Source organism: Malania oleifera, chromosome 6 (assembly GCF_029873635.1).
Source record: "Malania oleifera isolate guangnan ecotype guangnan chromosome 6, ASM2987363v1, whole genome shotgun sequence".
NCBI classification, from domain to species: domain Eukaryota; kingdom Viridiplantae; phylum Streptophyta; class Magnoliopsida; order Santalales; family Ximeniaceae; genus Malania; species Malania oleifera.
The window spans coordinates 116,720-139,688 of NC_080422.1; the positions used below are offsets into that span (position 1 = coordinate 116,720).

The following is a 22,969-nucleotide window of genomic DNA, read 5'->3' on the forward strand; positions in this document are numbered from 1 at the left end:
TCACCTGTACCAGATACAAGGAGAAACTTGATTTCTGGATCCATCCTCAATAACCTTGGTACCAAACTGGTTTTTTCACTCACAAAAATTGATCTTGACTCATAATGATGTCTTCCTAGGTAAGGGTTATTGTAATAATGAACTGTTTGTGTTGACTGTTATTAATAGTATGAATTAAAATGTTTGTTTTTCTACTTATTTAGTAGATTTTTTAGATCTTTGGCATGATATATTAGGACATATAAACTTTGCTTCTGTTAAAAGAATGAGGAATCTAGGTCTAGTAGAAAGCTTAGCTAACTCTTAACAAAGAAAAATGTGGAATTGTGTAGAAGCAAAATTTACTAGAAACCTTTTAATCCATAGTGATTTAGGAGATTTTAAAAATCAGATGAGTAGAGGTGGTAAAAAATATTACATAACCTTTGTTGATGACTTCTCAAGATATACAATAGTTTATTTATTAAAATTAAAAGATGAAGCTAAAGATGCTCTTTTTAAAAAAAAAAAATTAAAACAGAAGTGGAAAATTAAAAAGATAGGAAAATTAAAAGATTAAGAACTGATTAAGGAGGAGAATACCAATGAAGATTTTTAACTGAATTTTTTGAACAAAATGGAATATTACATGAAGTAACAACTCCGTATACACCTGAACAGAATGGTATAGCTGAAAGGAAAAATAGAACATTGAAAGATATGACGAATGTAATGTTATTAAGTTCAGGTTTGCCTTCTAATATGTGGGGAGAAGATATTCTATCTGCTAATCATATACTCAATAGAATACGACCTAACAAAAGTTATAAAACACCTTATGAATTATGGAATGACTATAAGCCCAATCTAAAATATTGAAAGTGTGAGTGTTTAGCTTAAGTAGCAAGTAAAAAAAAGGAAAATTAATCCTAAAACTAGTAATAGTGTATTTGTAGGATATGCTCAAAATAGTGTTGCATATAGATTCTTAATTATTATATCTAATAATAATGTGTTACAACCAAATACAATAATAGAAGCACAAGATTCAAAATTTTTTGAAAACGTTTTTCCTTTAAAACATAAAGAAGAAATAATAGATAAAACATCTCGTGGAAAAGAAATTGTTGACGACAGTGTAAAAGATTTTGAACCTAGGAAAAGTAAAAGATCTAGAAAGGAAACAACTTTTGAATCAAACTTGGTAACAAATTTTCTAGTTGAAGAGGATCCACTTACATATCTACAAGCTTTAACTTCACTAGATGCTGTGTTTTGGAAAGAAGCAATTGAAGATGAATTAGAATCTTTAAAAATTTATAACACATGGGATTTTATAGATTTACCACCTGGACATAAAACAATAGGGTGTAAATGGGTATTTAAAAAGAAGTAAAGCTCAGGTGATAGTATTGATAAGTTTAAAGTTAGATTAGTAGCCGAAGTGTATAACCAAAAAGGAGATGTTTTTGATACTTATTCACTAGTTACAAAGGTCACAACCATTAGAGTTTTAATAGCCTTAGCTTCTATATAACCTATACATATACCAGATGGATGTAAAAACTGCATTCTTGAATGGTGATCTAGAAGAAGGGATTTATATGGAACAACCTAAAGGTTATAAAGTAGATAGTGCCAAGCATAAAGTTTATAAATTAAATTAGATCTTTGTATGGACTTAAACAAGCACCTTTACAATGACATGAAAAGTTCGATAACATTCTCATTAGCGATGGATATAAAATTAATGAATTAGATAAATGTTTGTACAGAAAATTTGATGGTAAAAGTGGTGTAATAATATATTTATATGTTGATGATATGTTAATATTTGTCACTAGTATAGAAATCGTCAACTCAACCAAATTGTTTTTTGCTTCAAAATTTGAAATGAAAGACTTGGGACAAGTAGACATAATTCTAGGTATAAGAGTTATACTTGAGCACAATGGTATTTGTTTATTCCAGTCACATTATGCGGAAAAAATTTTGAAAAAATTTGATCATATTGATTGCACACTTGTTAAAACTCCTTATGATGCTAGTTTCCAAGTAAAGAAAATAAAGGCAATCCTATTGCTATGCTCGAATAGTGGGTTCTTTAATGCATTTAATGAATTATACACGCTCAGATATTGCATTTGCAGTATGTAGACTTAGTAGATACAATCATAATGCTGAGCATGACCACTAGATAGCACTAAAAAGGGTGTTGAAACATCTTAAGGTTACTATAAATTATGGACTATTTTATTATGGATTTCCTATAGTTGTAGAAGCATTTTCTGATGCTAATTGGATATCGAACACAATTGATATCAAGTCTACGAGTGGCCATGTTTTTACTTTATCCAGTGTTGCTATTACTTGGAAATCCCAAAAACAAACATGCATAGGTAAGTCCATTATGGAGACAATGTTTGTAGCTCTAGAGAAAACAACTAATGAGGCTGATTGGTTAAGGAATATGTTGGCAAATATTCCTTTGTTGGTTAAACTAATACAACCATTGTCCATACGTTGTGATTCCCTAGTAGCAATAGCTTGAGCAAATAATAAGACCTATAATGGCACGAGTAGGCATATACGCCTAAGATATAAGATAGTAAGAGAATTAATCTCACTTAGAGTGATCACTTTGAGTTATGTAAGATCAAAGAAAAATTTAGCAGATCTTTTGACAAGGGACTAGCTATAAAGCTAATGGAAGAAACATTGAGGGGATGCGTCTTAAGCCCTTAAAATAAACTACTAATGACGGCAACCCAACCTATGTGATTGGAGATTTCATGAATTATGTTCAATGGGTAATAACACGTCATTGAGTAGTTTGCTGAGCACTATTTTTTTTTTTTTTTGTTTTGCTCATCCCTATGGTGTTGGAATAGTACAAGCATGGTTTTAAATAAAGGCCGCGACCGTTACGTAACGCCGTTACGTAACTGTTTTTTGGGTTACCGATACCGTTACACACCGTGAAATCGGTGGGAAAAAAAATCACAGTCGTAGCGGCCGTTACGGACCACGACCGTTATGTAAAGGCTGCTACGGCCATTACGTAACCGCTACAGGACACTTACACCAAAAAATTATTTCCTTTTTTACTTTTACTTCTCACTTTTTCCCTCTCTTTCATATATCATTCTCAATATACCAAGTGGCAAAAGGGGGAAAAGATTATAAAGAGGATGACAATGATACAAAATTTACTATTTCTTTAAATACTCACAATAGATGCATTAATTAACAATTTGAAAATACTAACTTGTTAGGAAAAATTTTATTTTGATAATATTAGTAATGTGATATTTACGTTTTATATTTTTCAACTTCAACCTTCTTTCTTTTCTAACTATTTTATATTTGTATTATTTGTATGTCTTATGTGTCTAATAGATTAATGGAGTGTATAATGTATTTTGTTATTTAATCAATTTAGCACTTATAAGAATTTATCACAAACAAGAATAATGAGAGTATAAATACGCGCACACAGGTAATTTTTCTATCAATGGTAGTTTAAACCAAATATAAACTTATTGCCCTTACTAAATAACTTAGTTGCTCGAACTAAACAATCCAAAATACACTAAAACTCTTTCTAAGAAGGGCTAAAAGCTTAAAACATGCAAGTACGCCAATATGCACAAGCTTGTGCATGCTTCAAAACAATTCACAACCGTTACACCCGCTTCCCGTTATGTAACATCCGCTACTCCCGCTTCCTGTTACACCCGTTACCATTACGTTATGCTATCCGCTACCGCGATTTAAAACCATGAGTACAAGTACAACGTTTGTGAGGATGAGTTTATAATGAATCCATAGCCTTTGTTTGGTGGTGTGTTTAGTTGTAGTTACACACTTGGTAGATTCACCTATATGAGTGTGGAAGTGGGGCCGGTCCCTATGAAAATTTAGCGGGCTAAAACTTTCTAGAGCATCCATGAAAATCCAGTTATAGTGCATAGCCTACTTATACCAACCCGCAAGAGCCTTGTATTTAGAAATGTCATGAGTTGTGTGTTTATAGAGTTGCACTAAAAGAGATTGGTTCAAGATTATAAAATTCACCAAGTTCTTGTAGCTCATAGCATACATTCTCTAATTGCAATTCAAACCGTAAGGTATTGCCACCCTTTGCATGACTTTTCATGGTTCCCAACCTTTGTTTTATTTTTGTTTTGTTTCATAATTTAAACATGTGGAGGATTGTTGGAGATGTTTTAAATTCTAGCAATTTTTGGTTCTTTATTTTTTAGATTAATGGCAGCAGTTTTATTTCTTGTGTTAATTTTCAGCTGCTTTTTTTTTTTTTTTCTAATGTCTTCCAATAGTTAGACAGGTATTCGTTCATCTCTTTAGCCACTACTTGTCATCGGCCTTTACATCAGTTAGATGTGAAGAATGCGTTCCTACATGATAATCTTTATAAGGAGGTCTATATGGAGCAACCACATGGGTTTGTTGCTCAGGGGAGTCAGGCTCAACGTGTTGGCTTAAGAAATGGTGTAGTACTTGAGTTTGGCCTCCAATGGTGTGCAATAGATCACTCTGTATTTTACCGTCATACTCCATCCGATAGGATTTTGCTTATGATGTATGTGGATGATACTGTCATCACTCGTGACAATGATGGAAGCATCTAGGACCAAAAGCTTCTCCAGTAGAGTAAGTTTTAAACCAAGGATTTGGGACCACTAAAGTATTTCTTGGTTATAAAAGTATTGAGATCTTGTACAAAAATAGTTTTGTCATAGAGGAAGTATGTTCTTGATCTTCAAGATGAGACTGGGTTGTGGGAATCCAAACCCATTGATAAACCCATGGATCCTAAAAGTAAGTTAGTGCCAAATATGGGTAATTTGTTGCCTAACCCAGGACGGTACCGGAGACTTGTTGGAAAGTTGAATTATCTTAGAGTACTCGACCAGATATTTCCTTCGTAACAAGTGTTATGAGTCAATTTCTCGACTCCCCGAGAACAAGTCGTTAGGATGCAGTAATTCGCCTCTTGAGATTTCTCAAAGGTGCTCCAAAGAAATATCTCTTATATCATAATCAGGATCACTCATTTTTAGGATATACAAATACAAATTGGGCTAGGTTGCCTTCAGACAGAAGATCCAAAACTGGGTACTGTATACATGGTGGTAATTTGGTGTCTTGAAAAAGTAAGAAACAATTTGTGGTGGCTAGGTCAAGTGCTAAGTCAAAGCATAGGACTATGGCGCACATTACATGTAAACTTTATTTGGTTGAAGAACATGCTCAAAGAACTAGGTTTTCCACAATTTCTCATCCAATGGAGTTGATGTGTGATAATTGAGTTGCTATTCATATTGCCTACAAGGTCTTAACTTTCAATTTTGACTCAAATTTTGAAGCTACAAAAATACGGAAATTTTGACAAAAAATTCGATTTCGATGTCTATTTGAAAAAATAACGTAAATCAATAGTAAAGCAAGGAACTCTTTTATGAAACCTTAGAAATGGTTAAAAGACATCAATGTAAGTTTTAGGACTAATATATTACAAATACATCTATTTTTGTATGAGGTGGAAAAGTTGTAATATAATATGTATATCAAACATATTTGTATGATAATGTGCATTGAACATATTCAATTAATACAAATGAAATTCATAAATCATTTAAATATTATTTGTTATGCAAATAATGATAATTTAGACATGAATGGTTAAATAAAATGTGGTTATAACTTGTAAGTGTATTTGGTCATATAATTTCAAAATCCCTTGTAATAATCTTTTGTTTAGATAAAAAAATAGAATAAATTAAGATAGAAATTTCACTTCACTCCTAAATCTCTCATTTGAATTTCAAGGACATTTCATTCTATGGTAAAAATTTTGATAAGTTTCGCTAAAATTTTGAGATTTCGATAAATTTCAGATGATTCATTGAGATTTCAATGAAATCATGTCAAACGGAAATCAATTGCCATTTCGATTTTTAAGGTGGTAGATATCAAAAATTTCAATAGAAATTTTGACAATTTCGTGGAAATTTATGACCATAATTGCCGTCAACCTGGTCTTCCATGAGTAGAAAATACATATTCAAGTTGATTGCCACCTTATTTGGAGACTTGTGCAGAAGCTCATTACAATCACTCATGTGAAGTTTTGAGTTTCATTTTGCTAATTTGTTCACTAAATCCTTGGGAGGTGCTTATGTGAAATTCATTTGTAACAAGCTAGACACATGTGATATATATGCTCCAACTTAGGGGGGAGTGTTAATGATTACTTAGTCATTTAGAGGGAGAAACCTATCATTAAAGTTAGGTCCTCCATTTTACCCAATTATTCAACAATTGGAAACTTATTGTTGTCCCAAGCTGGTTCAACGAACTTGGAGACAAATCTTGTCCTCCTTTTCATGTGTGCTCTGTTGAAAAAGAAACCTCTTAACCTGCCCATTTTCATGCTTCATCATATGTTGGCTTCCAAGGAAAGAAGCCTTGCTTCTCTAGACCATGAAAATCTTTGCCCTATGGCCATTACCTTTACAAAATATTTGACACTTTTTGTGTACCCTTTGGATATGTGCTTCCTGACAAGATCCAAACCAAACCCTTACAATGAACACACCCTCACTTCCATGAAAATTCAGCGGACTGAACAAGGCTGGTCTCATACTCCCATGCCTTCTAAATGCAGCTCTCACACCTTACCTTCCACCTCTGCCCCTATACCTGAAGACAACACATTGAAAACACTCTTTGATTGTGTGCAGTACCTAGAAGAGCTTGTTGTGAGTCTTGTGACCAATACTCGCATGACAACAAGCTGATTTAACAAAATGAATAGTTGTGAACTTAGTGCAACCTCACTCCTCTCGCCACTCTGAGATTTGGTCTTTCTTTGGCGTTTGCTTGGTCTATGATGATACATTATTTTAATATTGTTTCCTTTTTTTGAAACTTGCTTGCAGCCATTTCTTAACATCTGCAACCCCATTCCAGTGACTACTAGTGATGATGATATCATCAACATAAACTACTGAAGTACCACTCCTTTAGGTGGACAAAAACCAAATGAATAAAGTTGCACTGGATTAAGCCAATTCCAGAGACTACAACATTAAATTTGTCAAACAAGGCTCAAGGAGGCAGATTAAGACTGTAAATGGCCTTGTGAAAAATACATACTCTACCATCCTTTCCTTGAGTCAAGAGGTTGACCCATTAACACCTCTTTCTGCAAATCTTCGTACAATAAGGCATTCCTTACATCCAACTGGTATGAGGGCCAATCAATATTAACTGCCAATGAGATCAATACATGAACAGAATTTAGCCAAGCAACGAGAGAGAAGGTCTCCAAATAATTGGCACCATATGTTTGGGTGCACCCCTTGGCAACAAACCAAGCCTTATGCCATTCAATGGAGTGATTATGAAGGTATTTCATGGTGTAGACCCAACAACACAAGACAAACTACTCACTAGAAGAAAGATCCACCTAACCCCATGTCCCTCGAGTGGTCAAGGCATCCATTTTTACATCTATTGCATGCTTCCGCCCAGAGTTAGCAAGTGCTTCAACATGTGAGAAAGGGATAGAAATCGAGGAAATAAACAAGGAAAAATAATGCATAGGAGTAGGAGGGTGAAGAACCAAAACATAATAAGAAACAGAATAATCATCTAAGGACTATTGAGCACGTGTTCAAGTACTTTTTCTGTGAGGTATGGGAAAATCCAAGTCACATTGGAATGAATCTATAGAACTAGAATTTGAAACAATGATAGACAAAGGAGGTGCCTAGATGGTGATAGTGATATTTGTGCTTGCATCCTATTGCTCATAAACCCTCATGCTTCTCTAGATCAGTAATGGATGGTTTTGGAAGAAAAGCAGAATATTTCTCAAAAGGGATAAGGATTGGAATAGGAGGATCAACACAAGAGTGGGGAGTAGACTTGGCTAAACTGATCGGGTTGGATAATTTGTCGTGGATTACTAGATAAGGAAATTGCAATCCATATCCGACTCAATTAAATGGCAAATTTATGGCAGTTTTGATTGGATCATCCATGGGGGACGATGGCTAATCAGTAAATCCCATCCCAAGTATAATATTTTTACCACCTGTTGAACAATTTCTTTCGTAACATAATAACTGAAGTTATTTTTTAAATTATAATTTTGTAAATTGCTAAACATTTAATAACCAATCATAAAAATATGATATATATATATATATATATATATATATATATATATATATATATATATATATCTTTTAAGATCATAAATTTAAGGATTTTGTTTTGATCATGAGAATTGGGTATTTAGGCTTGAGTTTAACTGGGGATGTAGGACAGACCCAGAGGCACATGCAGTAGTGCTAGCACGAAGTTGGGTGTGTGGGGTTGGATCTTGACCAATTGGACTTATATAGACTAGGTTGGTGTCTAATAAGCATGGACATATGAAATTATTTATTGATTTAGGCATTAGTTATTAACAGATTGGTGGATATGTATCGGATAAAACTTGAAATCCGTCAACCAAATCATTTAACAGCGGGTAAGAAATTTAAAAACCATATTTGACTCATTTAATGTGCGTATTGGTTATGAGCTGGTTTAAGTAGGTTGGATTTGGTTTAGATGGATTTTTATCCGTTTTGCCCGATCTAGCAAGCACCACGGGGGGGGGGGGGGGAGAATAACATTAATGGGATCAAAATAGATTCATCCAAAGAGAACTTGGCACAAAAAAGAATAAGGTGTATCCCCAAAAATGGTGAAATCAACACTAACATATTTCCAAGAAGTGTGAGCAATCGAGGATCATACCATCTATATGCTTTATGAGTTTCGAGCACCCAATGAAGAAACAATTAACAGTATGAGGAGAGAACTTATCATAACTAGTATGTGGAACAAGAACAAAAAATGAGTGTCGACATGAGGGATAACGGCGAACATGGATGTTTATGGGTACAGGATGGAGAAGGGAATTTGTCCCCACAAAAAACAATTTTAAGATTAAGATAAAAATTTTCAAGAGCAGTCCAAATTTTGAAAACATTCCTCTTTCACCATCATGCCAAACCTCACAAATGTGAAACCATAAATGTACAAATGGAGCTAATGTCATTGTTTCAATAATGCAAGCATATGAAATTTGGTATTTTGTTATACTTTACCATTCCAAATCCTGCAGTCTTAACTTCTTATTCAAAAATAAGTTGCTCAATGCATGACAAACATTCCATTGGACCTGTTAAAAAAAATCTCAAAGTCAAGAGAGTGTATCATGGGATGAAAAATGAATCAAGAAAGAGAAATCATATCGAGTCTGATTAAAAGGAGTTATTGTAGGAATACCTTCACATTTCCAGTTGTAACACAAGAAAGAAATGCCTGCACCATTCTATCCAGCAAATCCGAATCTCCTCCACAAGCAGGATGGTGTGAACTTGATAAGAAATTATGAGTTACTTTCAGTTCACTGCTCAGTGGCAACATCTCAGAGCCATTGGGTTTTAGAGCCAAACTCATGCAGTTGTTTGGCCTCTCATAAGCACCTGATATACCCTGATATTGGACAAATCTAGAAAGATTGCCAAGAGCTCTCACGGCATTTGACTTGATCTAATTATAACAGCAAAAAAGAGATTCAAAAAAAAAAAAAAAGTCCTTGATAAGCTAAATATAAACAATGGCAAATACAACTATTAAATCACTTACGAGCTCCAAATGTTTGGAATTGTTATTAGCTTGAAGTTGTACTAACCAAAAGATTATTATGCTCAGAAGGCAGAGAATTGGAAAGAAAATAAAAGCAAAAAAACATAGTGCAGCATACAAGAGCAAGCTGCAAATCATAAAAGAGAGACAGAGAATCAAAAAATATTGAAGTCAGACAATTCAAGCTACCATTCAGACATATCATAGAACTTGCACAATAGAATGAAGGCACTATCAACAAACATTATTCTTGGGATGCCAAAACATTGCTGTTGGACAACCTAAACAAAAGATACATGAGAAAGGGAAAAGAACCATTAGTATTATGTTGTTACAGAAAATTGGGCATCAGCATTTGTAGATAGGGCTGCAAACGAGCTGAGCCGAGCTTTAACATGCTTAGGCTCGGCTTGATCTTGGCTCGATTTAATTTGAGCTCATCAAATTCTGCTCAAGCTTGGCTTGAATTGCAAGTTAACGGCTCGGGCTCGGCTCGAGCTCAGTTCTATTTGATGTTTAAAATTTTAACCTATTCCAAACCCATTCTATGGGCTTAAAAGAAAAGCCCACAAAACACTCTAAAAAGAGGCATAAAGTAGCAGGCACATAGAAGCAGGCACACAACCTGTGAGAATGAAGAAAATGTTGGGCTGGGCAAGGGTTTTATAAGCAGGCAAGGAGGGAATTTTTTGTTCTCTTTCCGATGTGGGACTGCTTCCCTTCCTCTCTCCCCTACTTCAACTCCTCTCTCCCCTGCCCCACTAAAGAACTAACTCCCAATTCCCTTTCTCTCTCCCCCACTTCCAATTCCTATTTCTAATCTATCCCACATCGGAAGATGAATCTTCCTAGTAGTCTCCCCTCTTCTATATAAGTCCCTTTCCCATACATTTTATTTATGTAATAGTAATGCTAATTATTTAGTTAATAGTTTAGCTGATTTGTGTGTGAAAAAATAGTTAATTTAACCAAAAAATAAATAGATAAAATATTTAAATACTAAATTTAAATAGAGCTCATTACCAAGCCCAATAGAGCTGCTCACAAGCTGAAACGAACCGAGCCCATTTGTGTTCGGGCTCGGCTTGCTTACTATACGAGCTAAGAAATTGGGCTTGGGAATCACTCATTTGAATAATAAACGAGCCTAAAAGAGCTCTTACCAAGCCAAGCTCCCAAACCGCTCATGAGTGGCTTGGTTTGTTTGCAACCCTATTTGTAGACATGAGTTTGCATGCAAGCTAACAATATGCTTCTAAGACATTCAATTCAAGCTCAATATTGTTTAAAACCAAAGCTAATTTTAAGTTCAAAGTACGAAAACACGATTAAATTGGAAAGCCAGTAGGGATATGCAAAATAAAAACAATAAGAATCTTCTAATAAATCCCTATCAAACATACCAAATAACCATGCCTATAGCTTAAAAAAAACCCACTTTCTTATGACTGAGGTTCATTCAAATATAAAATTTGTTACTAGTTAAAAGAATCATTGTTGTAAGTTGGTGAGTGTGAGTTCATAAGGGTACTGTTATTGGCCATTGGTTATTGAGTATTACTACCTACGTTGGTAACTAAGAGTTGAGTGAGGGTATCATGGTCATTGTGATGTCTTTCGCACATATTAAAATAGAGGGGGTGCCTGTGGCTGCAATTAGGTCTTCCAATTTACACAATACTGTTAACATGGTATCAGAGCATGATCGAGAGACCTAAAGCATAAAAACCCACAGCCAAAACAAGCCCTAAATCACTGATGCACCATCCATGGAGGAACAATACTGCTTTTAGATTAGAAGTCTAACACCTTAGGACCAGTTGAAGCAATACTTATAGCAAATAGAGATCCTCTCGAGTGGAAACACAGTAGTGGAGGCTATGGAAGGTGCCACTGGATGAATCCTCAAACCACACTTCCAGATCTCAGGAAATTCAGAATGGATCAGAATAGATAAGCAAATGGAAGGAAAAACTCTGTACAGTTTCTTCATTATCTGGATTAATATAAATATATGTACATGACAGCCTTGCACGATAAATCTGCATATAAAAATGACTATTGCTGCCTCGACTTCTCTAGGCTCAAAGACCTCATAAATAACTTTGGAAGTAGAGTCATAATGTGTCAACGGAACAGTTATTTCCTTATATTTCAATTCATTATTTTGTACAGTTAGCATATATTTACTTTACATGTATAGGGCATGACAGATTATAGTTTACTTGTATAGGGCTAGAATCATGCTAGACCTTATTTACTTTCCATGTATAGCATTCTTGTAAAGTCTATCTATAACATGCAGAACTCAAGGTCAATTCATTTGGCCATTCACAAAATATTTGACATGAAAACAGAACCAGCCGACTGCCAGGTTTTTTTTTCCCTTCGATTTTTTTGTCTTCTCGGTTTCATGGCTGTTGTGGCTTTTGTTTTCTCTTCTGGAATTTTTCTCTGTTCTTTCAGTAGTTCTGTGGCTGCGTGGCTGTCGGCACAGCAGGTTTCTGGGCTGCCATTTATTCCTCCAGTTTATGTCCTTGTGATTCTTGGCAAGCAGGCAACAGTTTTCTGTTGCTGTTTGTGACTTTCGGCAAGCAGGCAGAGCAGGTTTCTGGTTTGCCACTTATTTCTCCAGTTTCTGTTGCGGTTTGTGACTCTCGGCAAGCAGGCTTGTGACTTTTGGCAAGCAGGCACATCAGGTTTCTGGTTTGCCACTTATTTCTCCAGTTTCTGTTGCTGTTTGTGACTCTCGGCAAGCAGGCAACAGCTTTCTGTTGCTGTTTCTGGCACTTATCTTCTCATCACAGCAGGTTTTTGGTTCAAGATTTAATTTTTTAGTGCAGGGAGATTGTTAGTTTTTATTTGTATTTGGGTTGTTTATTTTGGGCTTCTAGATTTTCTGGTGGTCTGTTTCTTTCGGCAGAGTCAGTTTTTTTTTTTAGCTTCTCGATTTTCTCCATTATTTAGCATGGACCCCGCACCTGTGTGCGCCAAGTTTCAGGCAACAATTATTCTATGTGGGCTTTTCAGTTTGAACTTTTCCTGAAGGGAAAAGATCTTTGGGGTCATATTGATGGCATGGATTGTGCACCCAATCCTAATAAATCCAAAGAGTCCGCAGCTTGTCCTTCATGGGCTGTGCTTGATTCTCGGAGTATGTCTTGGCTTCTTGGCTTCGTTGAGCCACATATTGTCCCAAACTTGCGGCCATATTGAATCGCTCAATTCAGGTGGACTTATTTTAAAATAGTATATCATCAAGATAACGGTGCCCATAGGTTTCAGTTAGAGCATGTGATTGCCATGTTCCAACATGACAATCGTTCCATCCAAGACTATTATTCGGGGTTTCTGAGCCTTTGGAATGAATATTCTGATCTGGTTACTGCAGATGTTCCTATGGCTTCTCTTCCCATTTTTCAACGTCTTCACAAGATCAGTCTTCGTGATCAGTTTCTTATGAAACTCTGCCCCGAGTATGAATTTGTTCGCTTGTCTCTACTAAATTGCTCTCCTATTCCTTCTCTGGATGTTTGTTTTGGTGAGTTACTTCGTGAAAAACAACGACTTAGCACTCAAGTTACTCTGGCACAATCTCATGGTAGTTCCAGGTCTGTCCATGTGGCTTATGCTGCTCAATGACAAGGGCCGCATGCGCATTCTAGCACTTTGCAATGTTTTTTATGCAAAGAATTTGGCCACATCGCTGCTAATTGTTCCAATAAATTATGCTCATATTGCAAGAAGAAGTGTCACATTATCAAAGAATGTTGTATCCACCCACAGAATCGTCAGACATAGGCATTCCAAACTTTTGTTAGTGTACCCCCCCCCCCCCCACAGTGACTTTTGAGTCCCCTGGATCTTCTTCAGGTGACTTCTCTGTTCTTGCACCTCCTCCAGCAAATTACTGCAAACCAAAAATGGTGCAATAGACGCTAATTTTGGCATTATCAGCAATGGGGCTCCAAGGTAACAATTCTACTAATATCTGGTATGTGGACTCGGGTGCCTCTAATCACATGACGAATAATCTCACTACCTTGTGTCATGTTCAGCCCTACACTTGGCCAATCTGCTATTCAGACTGCCAATGGAAGTTCTTTGCCAAAAGCTGCTGTCGAAGATGCCTCTTCTAAGTTCACTAATGTGTTTCTTGCTCCTCAGCTTTCCACGAATCTTATTTTTGTTTGTCAATTAGTCGATAACAATTGTGCTGTTAATTTTTTCTGGTAATGGTTGTGTGGTGCAGGACCAGGTAACAGGGGAGCCGATTGCGAAGGGACCTAAAGTGGGGCGCTTGTTGTTACTACTTTTGCCTGTTCCAGCACGTTCTCCAATTTCTTCTATTAAGTCTTTTGCTTGTAATAATGTTTCAGATCTTAGTATGGTGTAGCATCGTCGTTTAGGCCATCCCAATACTTAGATCTTATCTCATGCATTGAACTCTGGTTTACTTGGTAATAAAGAATGTTCTTCTTTATCTCTTAAGTGTGCCTCTTGCAAACTTGGTAAAAGCAAAACTCTTCCCTTCCCTTTGCATGCTAGTAGAGCTTCTCAGTGTTTTGAGCTTATCCATAGTGATGTTTGGGGACCTTCCCCAGTTAGTTCACATGAAAATTTTAAATACTATGTGAAATTCATTAATGATCAAAGCTGATTTACTTGGTCTACTTTCTTCGCTCTAAATCTGAGATTTTTCGCACTTTCACTGGGTTTTTAGCGTACATTGACAATCAAATTTATGCTTCTATTAAGACATTACGCACAGATTTTGGTAGTGAATATGTGTCTACTGAGTTTTAGGCATTTTCGGCTTCTAAAGGCATTATCATCAACGTTCATGTCCTGCTACTCCCTAACAAAATGAAGTAGACGAACGGAAAAATCGCCATCTCCTAGATGTGGTCTGTACTCTCTTTTTGGAATCCTCCATTCCATCCTTGTTCTACATTGAGGCTTTGGAAATTTTTACCTACTTGATTAATCATTTACCTTCTCAAGTCCTACTCATGGAGTCTCCCTATTTCCGTTTATTTGCTAAGCAACCTAGTTACGATAACCTCCATACCTTTGGTTGTGTATGTTTTTTGTTCATTTACCTCCTCATGAGCGACATAAATTATCTGCTTAATCTGTTCGATGTGCATTCTTGGGATACAATGTGTGTCAAAAGGGATTTGTTTGCTATGATCCTACATTAGATCGTACACACATTTCTAGGAATGTTATTTTCTTTGAAAATCAACATTTCTTTCGTGTGTCCTCTATACCCTCCTCTCCTACTGTGATTCTCCCCTCCTTTGAGGAGCAGTTCTCGGATCCTGATCTAGATGGATCTCGTTTTAAACCAGGTATTTTGTAAATGCGGCGCCCCCGCCCACAATCTCTTCTGGTAGCTCATCCGATATCTGATCCTACCACGCTCCAAATTCGGTCAGTTGCAACACCTCTAGAGCTTTTGGTATGTCGCTCTTCTCGAGTGTCTACTCCTGGACAGGTATGGGTTTTCCTCTTCAAGTTTTGGTAACTCTATTTCACCTCTTATTGTTGCATTGTCCAATTTAGATATTCCCACTTCCTACTCGCAAACTGCCAAACATGATTGTTGGCAACAAGCTATGCAGGAAGAAATTGCCACTATCAAGACCAATCACACCTGGGACATTGAGCCTTGTCTTCCCACCATTGTTCCTCTGGGTAGTAAATGGGTTTACTCAATCAAGGTCCGATCTGATGGAAGTCTGGACCGTTACAAAGCTCGCCTTGTTGCACTTAGGAATAATCAGGAATATAGTGTCAATTATAGAGAGACCTTTGCCCCTGTGGCTAAGACGACTATTGTTCGTACGATTCTAGCTATTGCTGCTTCCAATGAATGGGCATTACATAAGATGGTTGTCAAGTATGCTTTTCTTCATAGGGATCTTAAAGAGTGTATTTATATGAACCCACCCCTGGGCTTGTTTCCCTCTTCGACTTCACATGTGTGTAAGCTTCATCGTTCTCTTTATGGTCTAAAACAAGGTTCGAGGGTCTGGTTTGATAAATTCCACACCACTTTATTACAATTTTCATTCAAACAGATCAAGTATGACACTTCATTGTTTCTTCAGAAATCAAGCATGGGTATTGTTGTTCTTTTGGTTTATGTTGATGATATTGTGATTATTGGTTCCGATTTAGCTTTACTTGCTCAGCTCAAGACTCATCTCTCAGAGTCTTTTCATATGAAAGATCTTGGGTCTCTCGCATATTTTCTTGGTCTTGAGGCGAATAGTAGTCCCTCAGGTACTTCACTCAATGAACATAAGTATGCTAGTGACTTGGTGACCATATCAGGCCTTCAGAAGGGTATTCTGTTGGTACTTCAGTGGAATTAAATGTCAAGCTTCGCAAAAAGGAGGGTGACTTACTTGCTAATCACTGTTTATACCGAAAGTTGGTGGGTAGTCTTGTCTATCTCACCATTACTAGACCAAACATTTCTTTTGTTGTATAGCAAGTCAACCAGTTTCTTCAAACTCCTCGTCTTCTTCATTTGGCTACTGTCCGTAGGATCATACGCTATGTTCAGGGCACTTCTGCCCTTGGTTTATTCTTCCCTGCAGGCAATTCTACTCGCCTTCTGCTCATAGCAATGCTAATTGGGCTGGTTTTGCGGATACACGTCGCTCCATCACTAGTTGGTGTGTGTTCTTAGGTGATGCATTGATCTCTTGGAAGAGTAAGAAGCAAGACAGAGTTTCTAAGTCATCAACAGCATCTAAATACCGAGCAATGTCTCTTGCTTGCTCTGAAATTATTTGGCTTCAAGGCTTGCTTGCTGAGCTAGATTTTTCTGAGATCGATCCTACACCTCTACATGCCGATAATATGAGTGCTATCCAAATCACGGCCAATCCTCTCTAGCGCACGAAGCATATGGAAGTTGATTGTCACTCTAACCATGAAGCATTTGAAGCTCGTGTTATCACTCTTGCACACATTTCCACTGAATTACAAATTGCGAATATCTTCACCACGGCTCTCACTCGTCATCGACATTGCTTCCTAAGTAGCAAATTGATGCTTGTTCGCAAACTGCATCAATTTGAGGCGGGCTGTCAACAGAACAGTTATTTCCTTATATTTCAATTCCTTATTTTGTTGTTAGCATATATTTAGTTTACATGTATAGGGCTTGAAAGATTATAATTTACTTGTATAGGGCTAGAATCATGACCCTATTTACTTTCCATGTATAGCATTCTTGTGAAGTCTATATATAATATACAGAACTCAAGGCCAATTCATACGGCCATTCACAAAATATTTGACATAATGAACTTTGTAATAATAAGCTTCGATTTAGGAAAGGACACACTTAATTACACCATAATAATGACACCTAGTAATCAGTAACTAATAAATGTTATACCAACTAACAAATTAACCCCCAAGTTAGAAGCAACTCACCAACGTGCAAGCTGCCATCTTTAATGGTTCACACATCTGGGCACCACTTCTTATAAGCTCCTGTTTACCTATTCAAGAGTTCAAACGGCTGTGCTTTCCTTTCCAAATTACTTGAAATATGAAGTGGCTATCCCTTTCTCCTTTAATTTCCTGCACCTTGATTGCCCCTTCCACCACATCTTCTTCTTTGTAGGTAATCATTTGCAAAATTTTCCTTATTCAGGATTCATCTTTATGACTGCAATTCATAGCCCAATTTTTCACCTGATACTCTTCAAAAGTTCCAATGGTGATCAGCAGATTCTCTTTGGCTCACATTTGCAGATTTCCCTTGAGCTCATTGAACATCCTATATAGCTCTAGCACTCTTGGCCTCCAAATTTTGGTTTTGTTGCTGTCTTGCTCTTGATTCAGCTTTGGTAACAGCAATTACTTCATTAGATTTCTTGTACCATATGCTGATTGTCAATAGCATCATACTTTAAGTTAGGTTTCTTCCATTTAATTCACCGACAAGCCATAGCAATCTCTAGAATGGTAGGAAAAAGTTAATTACATATTATTGCCTACATTTTTTTCAGAACATTTTTGTAAGTTTAGTCCTTGTTTAGACTGACATCTTGCCCTCCTCGTTCATTCACTTAATAGAATTGATGATGTAAAAAGAAAAAGATCTAAATTCACTCTGTACCACACGCCCAGACAGATTTAAACTCAAAACCGTAGAAAGCATACAACTGCAATAGCATAAGCTCAAAACCTCACTTCAACTAATGCAAACATTCATAAAAGACTGAAAAATGGCAATAGATGCATCATGCATGAGAAACAGAGAAAGAGATCAAAGCCTAACTCACTCAAAATAATGACATGCCAACCATGCATAAAAATTAACACGTAAGTACGAGGAGAATACATCAACTAGGTGTCAATCCCAACTATTTGGGTTTCCTTTTTCTCCATTCATTAGATTTAATACCATCCTTTTTGTTAAATAAAATTCTTCTCTTTAACTGCCACAGTTCATGTTCTTTTTTATTTCCTCAAGTCTAACAACACACCCTACCTTAATGAAATCACGATTTCTTATTGTTGCATTTCATTGTTGTTACTGCACATGCCCAAACCATCTCAAATGATTTGCTCCCATCTTAGCTTCACTTGTTGCTTTGCATTCTTCTCATTTCAATTCTGCTTTTTCTTCGAACATGCTTTTTTGTTATTTTCATTGCATTCTAACCCATATATGATATAGCATGGCGGGTCTCACTTCCATTCATAAAATTTTCCTCCAACTGAGCAGATATTCTTCAATCACATAATACTTTATTTTAGCCATCTGGCCCCCCAATCTATGTGCAACATCCTCATCAATTACCGTAAATGCAAAAAGACAAGGACGAAGCAAGAGGAAAATATAATTAGACAAGTATAGCGTTACCTTATCACCATCTTTAGTTAGACGCAAAGCGCACTCTGTCAATTGTACCACTAATTGAGAGCTTGAACCTGAGCATGCATACATAGATTGTCTTTTCTTGTTGTCTTTTTTTTTTGAAGGATGATGAATAAAAGCAAAAGCAATATAACTGGAAGTAAACAAATTCAATCAATCATTCTACAATCCTTATCCATACCTTCTAAATGTTCATCATTAATACGACTGAGAGAATCACATATATTTGCCAAAGCCCAAGAGGCTGCTGTTCGCACCTGAAATATTTACAAAAAAGGAAATAATTACATGCCTAATAATCAACTATGATATGTAAATATGAAAATAAATTACAAAACAAAGAATACCGAGACTAAAGGATCATGCGTGTTAAGTTCAGCAGCATGGCTAAATTTATGAAGGATCTCTGCACTATACGATTTGAAGTTCTTAGTAATATGTCAAAGCAACAATCTGAAAGTGACCATAAATTTATATCATTTCAACAAGGTGTAAGAATCACCTTTGAGAAATTTGCGGGAAGCATACAATGACACCAATGGCTCGACATGCAGCCGATCTTACCAAAGGAACTTCATCACTTACACCAGCATCAATCTGCATGATTTCAGCACATCTTGGGCATAAACCAATGACAAAAGATTATGTTCTATATAACATAACAAAGCAATTGCAGGCTGAAGCGTTACATAAAGACTTACCAATGAAGAAATAATGAAACCCTGTTTCTGCTTTGAGAGAGAGAAGAAAACACAGGAAGTCATACCCGCAAAACAAGTGACTGAAGCAGCTCTCACCTGTCTCATTTTTTAGGGGGTGGGTTGAGAGTGTTGGTGGGAAGCAATAAGTGCCACATGTAGGTAAGCAAAATAAGAAGAGAAAAAAAATCTTTTACATCTCCTAATATTGTTGTTTCATTGCCCAAAAACCAGTGATGAAAATGTTTTAGAGAGAATCTACACACATTAATTGTTGAAAAATTGCTGAATAATAGTTGAAGCTAATTTCATTGAGCATTTAGATGGTTAAAACAGCAGCATAAGTGATTGCATAATGAGCTTTGAGTGCTGAAGAAGGGAAGGGTTTAAGGAAGGATTTCCTTGACTGGTGTTTGTTACTTCTTTGTTTTGTTTCTATTTTCTGTTTGTTTTTCTCACTTTTTTTTTTTTTTTTTTTGCTACAAGTACCCCCTCTTCTCTTCCAGGTTTTCTATTTATTCTCTTTCTTAATACATATATATATTTTATTGATAAAAAAATAAAATTATTAGAAGAGAAGAATGTACAGGGAAAAAAAAGAGAGAGATAGAAGAACAGGAAAAGGAAAAATTAGGAAGAATAAAAAATCCTCCCTTTACATCAAAAGAAACTAGCAACAAAAGCTCAGAGTCTAAACCCAAAAACAAAACTCAATATAGTAGAGTCAACCAATCCTGCAGCAGGTATTCCAAAGAAGCATAACAAAAAAATCCATTTGTCAACAACGATGCAAGATAAACCATTCTACTCCAAAGCAAATTGTTAGCAAAAGTCACACCTTTGAATATCTAGCATTCCTCTCCAACCAACTCATCAAATAATAGCCATAACCATGCATCGCCATAAAACTTTCCTATCATTTCCTTTTACCAAAACCCCTAAACATGATGGTACAAAATGCCTTCAATTAGGAGGGACTAACCCAATTTTTACCAAATATGCCAAATAACCTATTCCAAGTAATCGACGTGAAAGGAAAATGAAGAAATAAATGTTCGCAAGTCTCTCCACTCTACAAGCAAAGGATACAAACGTCAGGTGATAGGGATTTATTAGGTCTTCCCTTCTAAAGCAAATCATTGGGGTTGATTGTTTCAAGTATCACAGTGCAAATAAAAGCTTTTATTTTTAAGGGAGCTTTAGTTTTACAAATCAATGGATACAAAGCAAACGTATTTGCAATTGAGTTACTAGTCAAGTAAGAGAAAAAAGATTCACAAGAGATTCTCCAAAAGGATCTAAGCTGCAAACCCTCTTATCACTCCCTCAATGAACATGAAAAGAATCAAGCAACCTAGTCAACAGAGACAACTCAATCTCTCTCTCATTAAGATTTCTCCCAAAATCGAATTTATAAGTATGTGTTTCCTGCAAAACGAGAAAAGCAAAAATAGCGGTATGATGAAGATTAGATAACCGAAAAAACTACGGAATGTAACAGACAAAGTCATCTCCCCATTCAATGGTCTTCCCAAAGACAAATTCGCTCCACATTATCCATTAAATACTGAACTTTAGAAATGAAATACCTATAAATCTTAGATACAGACTTCCAAGGACTCAAATAAGTAATGTTGAACTTTAGCATCCATCTGTTTTCTAGTATTCCAAATCTACTATGAATTACTTATGCCAAAGAGAATTAGGCTCTAAAGGAAAGCACCACAACTATGGTCTTTAATTACCATGAAATTGTCGAAATTTCCATCGTAATATTTGCTTTCATCCTAAAAACCAAGCCTAAAGTACCACTAGATCGGGTCGGCTACATGAATCATTTTCCGCCAATTTATGCAATCATGGACCATTTTTTTTACAAATTCAGGGCTATTAAATCTTGACTCACTATCTCATTCCAAGTAATTTTAGGCCTACCCCTACCCCTTCTACTGCCCCCACAGTAACTAGCTCGCTCTTCCTCATTGGTGCACTATGTGACCTATGGTGCAAATGCCCAAATCATTTGAGTTGTCCCACCCTTATCTTCTATAGGAGCTACACCTAACTTACTGCGAATATGTTTATTCCTTAATTTATCTTTCAATGTTATAACACTGATCCATCTAAGCATTCTCATCTCGACAACTATTACTTTTTGGATATTCTGTTTCTTTTTCGCCTAACATTCTGATCCATATAGCATAGCTGATCTTATAGTCGTCCTATAAAACTTCCTTTTTAATTTTAAGGGTATTCTATGATCACAAAGCACACTTGAAGCACTTCTCCATTTTACCCAACCTGCTTTAACTCTATGCATTACATCATCTTCAATTTCTCCCTCAGCTTGCATAACAGGTACAAGGTATTGAAATCTACAAATGCTATTTATTTCTTCATCAAGTTTAATTTTGTCTCCAATATTCCTCCTAGCATTACTGAAATTACATTTCATATATTCTATCATATTTCTACTTATACTTAAGCCTCTAGATTCCAAAGCTTATCTCCATAATTATAGCTTAGCCCCTACTTTGCCCCTAGTTTCATCAATCAATACAATATCATCTGCAAACAACATACACCATGAAACCTGAATTAAATAATATTCTGCTAATTTATGAATTTCATTTAATTTAATTGAATATGTTTCATATGATTAATGTATTAAATTTATTGAACCTTATACACCACATATATGTCATCAATGTATTTTATTTATTGTTCCTCTTGCGCAAAATGGTTTTCACTCTCTCTCACACTCTCTTTTGTATCTCCCTATGGCTTCGAGTGTAGCAGGTGATGTCAAAGTTCATGATTCAAATCAAAGGGAAGACCTTCAATTTGAGTTTTGAAAAGGGAAGAGATTCAATTTCTGTTCGTGCTCAAGAAAAATACCATTTGGAATAGATGAATGGTTTGCTAATGGTCTTCTATATTTTGTTCAATTGGTTAGGGATTCTTGAAAGGTTCAAATGGGGAATATGTTATTTTGGATGTCGATTAAGTGGACTAGGGTGGGGAAGTTTTTGGAGTAATGGGTCAGGTTGGAATGGAATGATAAGATGTTCTCCGTGTTAATCCTTGGTGGAGAAAAGGGGGTTGGTAAATACGACTTCACAAGCAAGTTTTCGAGCTAAAGAGTTTGAGTTTCAATTGTTAGGCGCAGGTGTGAATAGGCCTTCAGAACCCAGATTGTGGAGTCGAGCAGTGATGAAAGGGGAGGCAGGTGAAGGAGAAGGGTGTGAAAGCAAGTTTCAACAAGGAAAGCAGGGTGCTCTAATAGGATAGATGATATGTGAATTCAATGGGGGCTGAGCTCAAGTTGAAGATTGCACGAGAGCCAACGCTAGAATAAATCTGGCTAAAGGCGCATACTCATATTACTCAAGCAGTCGGACATGCTGATACTGCAATGGCAGCTACGGTTTTAATGATGGTGCAGTTCCAGTTGAGGCGGCTAGGGTTACAATAGGGGAAGAGGAAGATAAAAAATCTGCACTTAGCCGATTGGTTATTGTATTGGACCTGGGCAAGTTAATTGAAAAAGAAGGGGCCTAATTTCTATATAAAATGGGCTTATTAATTGAACAGGCCCACAATTTGCAAGGCCCTAGTTCGGATGGCCAGTCTACAGGAAAGG

At 36.3% G+C, this 22,969-nt stretch overlaps 1 protein-coding gene across 5 annotated transcripts in view; it reads right to left on the reverse strand.

Moving 5' to 3' along the window:
* Nucleotides 1-22,969, reverse strand: part of LOC131158794 (uncharacterized) — a 146,570-nt gene that overhangs the window by 18,358 nt on the left and 105,243 nt on the right. For 4 of the 5 annotated variants that reach the window (XR_009137509.1, XM_058113660.1, XM_058113662.1 and 1 more), the window contains exons 17-23: nucleotides 19,330-19,425; nucleotides 19,131-19,225; nucleotides 18,976-19,039; nucleotides 18,810-18,885; nucleotides 18,614-18,681; nucleotides 9,352-9,618; nucleotides 9,171-9,244 (exon numbers count right to left, since the gene is read on the reverse strand). Coding sequence is in view for 4 of the 5 variants with exons in the window: in XM_058113660.1 (XP_057969643.1) it covers nucleotides 9,171-9,244; nucleotides 9,352-9,618; nucleotides 18,614-18,681; nucleotides 18,810-18,885; nucleotides 18,976-19,039; nucleotides 19,131-19,225; nucleotides 19,330-19,425 (740 nt within the window). In the remaining variant the exon portion in view is untranslated. The remainder of the gene's footprint in view (nucleotides 1-9,170; nucleotides 9,245-9,351; nucleotides 9,619-18,613; nucleotides 18,682-18,809; nucleotides 18,886-18,975; nucleotides 19,040-19,130; nucleotides 19,226-19,329; nucleotides 19,426-22,969) is intronic. The other variant, XM_058113661.1, reaches the window with a different exon arrangement.